Below are 8,914 nucleotides of genomic sequence, written 5' to 3'. Positions count from 1 at the left end.
TAATATTAAACGTAAGTTTTTTGCCTCACATTAACTAACTGTCGTTTAACAGATAAATGTGTCTAAGGCATCTTCCACCGCACAGGCTAAATTTAGTCCGTATTTAGTTCGTATTATTCACTAAACGTTATAATTGCAGAGATTGGAGTCACCTGCTGTATATTGGCTTTATGGAAATAGGAAGTCAACCGTAACTGATTTATGTGAATTCCAACGGGTTGGAAAAACCTTTGAACACAACAAACATGTCGTATCATCCTCAAACAAAATATGAAATTTAAATTTCTTGCGTTAACACATTTCAAAACACACGAAAATGAAATTTTTCCATGCTGAAAAATCTTTCAGTTTTCGATTAAAGTTTGCAGACAGAGAGTAAAATAAGTGAAAAATAGGTTAGTATATTTTAAATATTAGCAGACGGTAAAATCATTGCCGACGTTTTCAAGACGTTCAGTGATGTTCGCCAAGAATAGCACTGAGCACCTGTATAACAACAGTTTGTTTGAAAGATCGAAGATGCTGACTTTAATTGTAACAATTATCTTTGAGGGAAAATATCCTTCCTTGTTATTACAAGAGGATAACATAATCGAATATAATCTCTATTTGATCGATTTTGTCGAACTTTTAGGAACTTTCATGAAAATTACTGAATAAATAAATTGTAAGATCCGTTTCTTAAACGCTTAAAGCAGCCTTGGCGGGTTTTTGTTAGCTAAAGCGGTGTTTTTCAATTTGGACATTTTTATATTAAAAATTGAAGGTGATTAAGATGTCGAAAGTGAAATGTAAGCCCGGCACATAGTTACTGCTGAAGTACGAATACTCAACAAAACAACAGAATGGTTGGAATAAGCTTCAGTGCTGAATTATTCATTCAATACAGAAACAAAGTGAAGAAATCATTCAGTAATCCTGTGGATGGAAGGCTAAGATCCCATCCTGAAATTTAGATACTTTTCCCAGTTTCTTGCCGGTGTTCGAAGATCTGAGGCTTATAGCTACCTGTATTCCCCAGCGGGAGCTGCACATGGATGGCAGCCAATGTTGTTCGGCTTGTGGCACCTCGCGGAGTGGCTATAAATACGTGATTAGTCAAGAGAGCGACGGTACACTAGAAAAGTGTCAAATGACCACAATACTGTAGCATATTAACACTCATTATGGGTCATCCTATTGTGGTTAGCTCTGTGCATGTAAGGATGTCTAGATTTTTTGTTACTAAGACACGATGACAAGAACCTGAGCAAGGGCTGAAACATAGGTAAGCTTCATCTTAGACATTTTAAATTGCTTACTTTGCTGTTGAAACCGTCCATAAGAACTTAAAAAAAAATCTCATTTAAATGTCTCACAGCTATGCGACTTATGGCTTTTTCAGTGTTACTCTCTGTTCACTTAGAACACCTTATTTGATGGGGAAAACAGATAGAAGGTCTTCCTTTTATCTACATTACATCTTCCCTTACATCAGGGGCTAACTCAAATCAGAGCACAACTCCGATACGCTATCAAGCATCTCACACTGACAACCAAAGCTTTCGCAAAACGAAGAAAATGCAAAGGGAACAAAACAAAAAAACGAAACCCTCTGTAATTTACCAGCAGATATTCCAAGACTTCGTTTCAAGTCAGTGAAATTCGTGTTCTTAGGAATTAGTCTTGATTTTTTGGGGAAACTCTGGTTGACCACCGTGGCGTAAGTCTTACTGGGCAGGAACGTTTGTTGTCTAGTTAGATTGTTCTATGGTTTTTGGTAGAATTATTTTAAAAACGGATAAAAAGTGTATATTTTCCTCACCTGAAGTGTAATAGTTGATGAGTTAGAACTGAGTGACTAAAGAAATTGTAGTTTCCGGTGCATGTTTAAATCAGAAGACACATTTTTTTGGGTGACAAATTGCTACAAAGATTTCATAATTTTTTTTCCGCTTGTACATCTTTCGAACGCAAGTCTTTCGGTTCAGTTACAAAAATTAGAAGGAAAGATGTATAGATAATTGAAATGAGCTCGCGGCAACTGAATAAACCACTGGAAAACTCAACTGACCGCACAAGATCTGTTAACCGCTTCCTACCACAATTTTCGCTTCCTACCACAATAAGATCTATTTCCAGTTTAGATATTTTTAAAATTAGACTTAAAACTTTTTTATTTAATAGGGCGTTTAATTAGTTCTATAGTTTTTATAATTGAATTGCATTATTTTAGAATTGTAATTTTGAACTTCTATTTTAATTTCTAATTTAATATTTATTGTAAGGCGCAGTTGAATATTTTTATAGAAACTGCGCGGTATAAATTTAAATTTAATAATAATAATAATAATAATAACCCAACAATACCATACCACAACAGGTATTTTTCCATCGAACCGAAAACAAAACTCAGAACTCAAGTAATATTAAATCGAACCCAAAATGGCGCTGTGGATTAACAACACGAACAAAGAAATGTTTGTCCAATTTTGCTTTTCTTAATAACTTGAATCTACTGATTATCGTCAAAACAAATTTTGATGCTAAAAATTGTTTAAAAAAACTAAACGTTATAGAAATTAACGAACATGGCCAGCATTATTCTCATGTCATAACACTATTACAGTGATGAAACTAAGCCAACAGACTTTCAAATTTCGTTTCGGAACTGTTGCATTTTGTTGTGTTTTGGGCCGGTAGAAGTTTTTACATAGTCTCTGAACTTCATATTTTATATTCGTGACAAATATTGCCGCAAATTTTACTCACCAACTTTAGTTAATTTCTTTTACGAAACAAGTTTAAGATAATGTCTAAGTAGCGGTCGACATGAGTAATATAAATAAGTGATTATTTCCCACGAACTGTCTAACCACCCTGTAACACTTTCATACATTTTCAATGCTCACCCGCACATCCAAGTACGTTCGAGTTCTTCCAGTGTTCACTTTTGTTATTACTAAAATTGTTTATTTACGATATTTTCTCCGCCTTGGAAACTAACCTTGCCGTATCAAAACACTCTTACACTACTTCAATTGAGAACATAAAAGCCCTCCTTAGCGGATTGATTGATTAATTTAAAAGAGAAATTGATATTTTGTAAATTAATGACGTTACGTAACATCAGTAATCTGTTATAGAATATAAAATAGCTTCGGTTTCCTGGACGATGAGCGATCACCATGCGCATGCACTTGCCAGCCTAGCAGCTCTGATTGGTGAATCGATATCGTAAAAATCTGACAGCTGTTCATTCATCCTATCAGTCACGATTCCTAAACGCAAAAGCTCCGTCAAAAATTCTACTGGAAAATTAAGGTGTCATCTTAAGACCATTTGTGTGTCAGTTAAAGAGTACCAAACAAATGTAAATGTATACCAGCAGAAATATTACGTGCGCTCTCTGAGATTTTCACCAACGTTGACGCACACCTCGATCACGAAATGCTTTATGGTCAGGCAAGTCGTACACTGCTTCACAAGTGAAATAGGATAGATTCAAGAGATCTACCTTAGAACGGCTAAGGAACCGTCAGCGAGAAAAATCCGGCCCCGATTAAACAAGAAAAAAAGGCAAGTATTTTTTGGAAAAAAAATTCGAGAAATAAGCCAGCAACGAAAGTAGAAGATAAGCATCGGACTTGTTTATTTCAGGTACTTCTGCTTCATTAATAAGGTGTTGATAACTTCGACATGCGTGGGTAGTTTCTCCAGCTAGTGTGTAGGTTTGAAAATGGCCGGCGAAAATTAGAGATAAAAAAACCCTGCTTCTATACAATAAGATGACAGCGCGAAGACGTATCATTATTGCTGTAACTGCAACTTGTTTTCAAGTGGTTTTGATTCCTATTTGCTCCGACAAATATACACCATCAGTTTTAAAACCACTTTGACTTTGATATGCGTAGCTTTCACAAAATGACTCGATCAGTTGCAATTGACACATCGACACTCACAGCTATCGACAAATCAGAAGTCGTAAGGCAGCTCAATAGAGATAAAACCTCTTTCTCGCCAGTAATCAGCTGATATCCGAGAATAATCACGGTTCCAATGGAGACAGAGCAACTCAGAAGACTACGCCAGTTAAAGAGACGTTCTAATATTCCGCACTGGAGATGGCTGGCGAGGACGCCTGTCAAAATATTGTTAGTACAACTGACATATCTGTCACACAAAATGTCATACAGCAGGCATCGATTTTCATTCTGGGATGCCTGTGATCCTTTGCATAATTTTTATCTTTCCATATCACTTCATCTCAGTTTATACAACCATTGCTGTAGAGCTGAGTTCTAACGACTTGAGAGAAGCTGTGGCTCAAATGAGCTTAGGGAGGCAAGGACTGTCACAATGATCAGAAACCCGAAAACATCTTTCTCCTATAATCGCCCTCACACAAATGAATTGTTCTTAAGATTTGTCTCAGATAACAAACTAGTATCACATGAAATGCACTAACGCCAACTGCATTTAAAGTGACATTTTAGTCACGAGTGTTGGTGTTGTGGGTCTTCTTCGGTTCCATGTTTGTACATAGACAAAATTGTGTTCGTGCCTATGGCTTCATATTTGTCAGTTTACTGTCAGACTGCCGCGCGCGAAGTAGTATGACCTCATTTGGAAACAATTTAAAAGTATGCATCGAAGGTGTTATATTTTCAAGACTAAGAACAGATCTTTCTTCATCTCATATTACCAGAATTTTTTTGCCGACTCGTTACAATAACTTAGAAGATAACGGATAAAGATAGGATGGCAATTCCAAAAATTAACGTCACAGCCAAACTGAATAAATTTTGGAAAGATTTGATATCACGGAAACCACCAAACAAGATTGGTTATCCTTTCGGATTGAGTGAAAAGTACCGATTGTTTTCAATAACAGAATAGCTTAATTGAATTTTAGCAAATAAACTCAGGAATTGCATAAGATATAGACGTAACGTTGTTCAAATTTATATTTTCTAGAAATATTTCAATTTTTTGTACGCAACTTTGTGTATGATGAAAATCCAATTACAAGAGCACTGCATTCTCGAATGACTTCATAACTGGGTAGTGACTGTAGAGAAATATTTAAAGTCGCATGCAATACATATAAATTACTATCGAAAAAAATATAATCCTTTCCTGCTGATTACAGGGTTTTGTTATGATAATTTCACAAAAGGGTTAAGATTTTAAAATTGTTATTCTTTGAATAAAAAATAATTGGGTTATTCTGTAAGGTGCTCGACAAAATTTAATTAGGGAAAGAGCGTGAAAAGGCTTTTTGAGGCCACAACTGTATGACACGAATATGTCTCGGCCAATCTTTTAGCAGCGGAACATTTCAGCTGTTTTTAAAACAGAACGAATATTCTCTAACACTGACTACTTTTATTTTCAATTTACCTCAGAAAACAATTAGTTATGGAAAGAAGACCGGCAGAACTTCCACGAATTGCCGCAGTTGCATTTTTACTTATCAACTTCGGGGTCATAACTATCAGATAGTCTGGTCATAGGTAAGTATGTTGTTTTTTGCACCTCGCAGAGAATCCACTACTATACCTTGGATTATAAGATTTGTGTTTTATTTCAAACAAAGAGCTTGAGATAAATGGTAAGCGAACTAGAAGCCTAGTTTATATCCTTCTGGTAAATTAAATGGGTATACACAACAGTCATCTGCAATGTTTGGCCTTTTCAACTGATGTAAACGGGCAAAAATTTCAGACATCGATTTTGCTTGACATTTGAACACTGAACGATGGCTGGATTTATATACTTTTTCATCATGCTTGCAATCAACCAAATAATCTTCATGCACTAGGTTTTCTAAATATTTTTCAAGAAGCATGAAAAACACGAAATAAAATATCGCTGCTTTATTTTGGGGAGTCCCTGTTCCTCAGGGAAACTTACCGGAGAAGCACAGCAGGCGGTGCCAAGATTTCATGGACAGTTGCTCTGATTGGTTAACTTTTAACTCCCACGATCTGCCTCATAATTCTCCTTTATAGCTAACATACATTTACTTTTAATGTCATATGCGAGAATATGGTGTTGAATAACAATAGCACTTTCAAGCCATAGTTTGTCTATTTTCATTATCTAATGGCTGGATGGCAGACAGATATTGTGCGGGGTATGCCAACGTTGGTCCAATATTGCAGTGAAAGTGTTATGAACATGAAGGGTGTCACTTGATAAATAGAGGTCAAAATGGATGATGGGCTAGTTACTAGACTTTCAAATCTCTATGTTAAAATTAAAACAAAACTTAACTTACCTTTGGTGCAGACTTCAGTGTTTGTGCCAGGCAATCCATTGTGCAGGATTGTGTCTCAAAAGTAAGAAGCACTTGCGTATCTCTGTATAAACGACATCCGTGTTCTCCGCAACTCTGGAGAATAAAATATTTCGTGATCTCTTCTCTTTTGATGATCCTCATCCCACAGCTATCTGAGTAACAGGCAACACCTCGTATAATGTGTCATCACTGAGAAATAACATCCGTAATTCCAGTAACCCTGGGACATAACATCCGTACATCCTTGTTTCACAATTAGATCGCCTACATTCCCAGTTAATTGAATTGCAGGCAATACTTCTTGTAATGTGACGCTTGTGAAGGAAAATACTAAGAAATAACATCGGCACTTCCTGTAAGACTGGGATATAATACCGTATTTCCATCTTCCTTCATTAGATGAACCCACATTCCACATTATCTGCATCGCTGGAAATACTTCGTACAATGCGTCGTTTGCTAAGGACATCGAAGCGGGAGTGTTCACCTCATTGAAAGAAGTGGGAAGTGTAGAAAGCTGCGTGCGCAGAGCGTGCAACAGGCGGGCAGGTCACGTGGCTTTTTCTTCTAGAAAAGACGTGCTTCATGGTCCGTTGCTACGTACCACCAAATCATGTAGAATTAAAACAACAAACCTTCGACTCCTAGTATCTTCACAATTTCCATCACTCCATACACATGGTTTGGTAAGTCATCAAGTACTCCTTGTCTAATTAATGCAAAATAGTCGAGACAGAGAGATAAATGTATTACGGAGAATAAACTAGTCTCGCCATCCATTGTTAAATGTTCTTTGATGTTTAGACTTTTTAAGACTAATGTCATAAGGTTAAAAAGAATGCAATGAATAGGTGATACCCAATGAAAGAACAAAGTAATTTTTCCCGTGATTGTAATGGCTGCAAACATCCTCTTTCTTTCGTTAATCTAAATTGTCGGACATAAAATTTTGGTCATAATTTGAGAAACACTGAGTCTATACTTAATATCTAAACACCTTTAGGGGTATGAGAAAGGCGCATCCGTTTTTTTTTGTACTTTAAACCACGTTCCTTATGTCACTTACATTTCCCAGTAAAAATGAATTTGAATATAATACCAACATAGATTGAATTACTGAAAATAATAATCTATACTAACATACCTGAGAGAATTTGCAGTCACATACCACCAACTCTCTTCGCTCATAATTATTATTATTATTATTATTATTATTATCATTATTATTGTTACAACAGCTTAGTATTAAGCATAACGCAGAATACATACTCTATGTATAAGAATCACATATAGCTGAATTTTTCTTCTACCTCTACTGGGGTATCACTTATTAGTAGTATTTAACTGTGTTGTTGATCAGAGATGCAGGTATAAAATAGCAAAGTGATTCCATAGCTCAAAATCAAGCACAAGGCCTAATGGAGAATAAACCTTCGAATTTTACTGAGTTGGAAAGGAAGGCTCATGAAATATTTAACATTCTATATTCTTTTCTTCTTCAGATGCTGCTCCGGTTTTCAGCGACGAATTACCAAGGGTGATTGAGGTCACAGAAAACAATCAGAGGGGTCAAATTATCCCGACATTCACGGCCATGCAAAGAGCCGTCAAAATCCGAATGCTTCCATAAAATATTCCATTTTAACAGGTTCGTTAGGTTCGGCTCCCGAGTTGAGCCTGTCTTTGTTGTAACTGTAAATTCACCTCATGATAGGATTTATTGTGTTGTCAGTCTTCAGTGAGCTCTCAGTTGGTTCTTTCTCATGGGTAATAGTCGTAAAAATGGTATCAAGAAAACAGTTTTAAATGCAGGTAACAAAATTAATTCATATAAACGTCAGGAAATTAATTCATATAGACGTTGACCTGTTCATTTTTCCTTTAGGGAACACTGGAAATGCGTTCGAACTCAGACCCCATCCTCTCGGTCAAAGCGCGTCCTTAGTGGCAATCAGGAGACTAGACCGGGAAAAATCTCTTGGTACCACTTAACAATCTTAGCAGTAAACATCGACGAAAACAAAACAAGCACCAGAGTGCTTTCGATCAATGTAACAGATAAAAAACGACAATTGCACCTGTATTTTCACATACCAATTACTCAGTGACAATATTAAGTAACCTTTCCTCTGGATCTGAAGTCTTCAGAATCAATGCAACTGACGCCGACATTGGAGAGAATGCGCGCATGCGCTTCTACTTGCTTAATCACCAGTCTTTATTTCGGATATTGCCAGAGAGTGGAACGATTTTGCTGAACCAGAAAGTCAGAGTGGATCGCGCGAACAGCTACAACGCTTATCGTGGCGGCGAGGAACGGAGCGCACAAGACAATTACAACCGTAAAAGTGTATGTTCTAGGTGTGAACGAATACAGGCCTTCTTTGAGATTCCAGAGTATAAAGTCAAAGTTTCGGAAGCTTTGAAAGCAGGAACTCAGTGACAAAGGTTTTAGCGAGAGACTATGATTACGGAAAATTGAGAGCTCAACTTTACAATCATTGCTGGGAACGTTTCTTACTTCAGTATCGACAAGGAAGGTGTTGTCAAGACACGACAGTCGTATTAACTCGCGGAGGTCTAAATGGAGCTTACAATCATTGTGAGCGACAAGGGGACGCCTCCAAAACG

The 8,914-nt window shown here is 36.8% G+C and overlaps 1 protein-coding gene across 3 annotated transcripts in view; it reads left to right on the top strand.

The window, feature by feature from the left end:
- The first annotated feature begins 6,706 nt into the window (after nucleotides 1–6,706).
- LOC131778726 (protocadherin gamma-A7-like) overlaps nucleotides 6,707–8,914 on the top strand; it is a 56,111-nt gene continuing 53,903 nt past the window's right edge. For all 3 annotated transcript variants that reach the window (XM_066164771.1, XM_066164773.1, XM_066164772.1), the window contains exons 1-3: nucleotides 6,707–6,969; nucleotides 7,786–7,931; nucleotides 8,169–8,904. In XM_066164771.1, the coding sequence (XP_066020868.1) occupies nucleotides 8,868–8,904 (37 nt within the window). In that variant the 5' untranslated portion in view covers nucleotides 6,707–6,969; nucleotides 7,786–7,931; nucleotides 8,169–8,867. The remainder of the gene's footprint in view (nucleotides 6,970–7,785; nucleotides 7,932–8,168; nucleotides 8,905–8,914) is intronic.

Source organism: Pocillopora verrucosa, chromosome 4 (genome assembly GCF_036669915.1).
Source record: "Pocillopora verrucosa isolate sample1 chromosome 4, ASM3666991v2, whole genome shotgun sequence".
NCBI classification, from domain to species: domain Eukaryota; kingdom Metazoa; phylum Cnidaria; class Anthozoa; order Scleractinia; family Pocilloporidae; genus Pocillopora; species Pocillopora verrucosa.
Note: the sequence above shows the minus strand (reverse complement) of the source record. Positions and strands in the feature narration are given on the sequence as shown.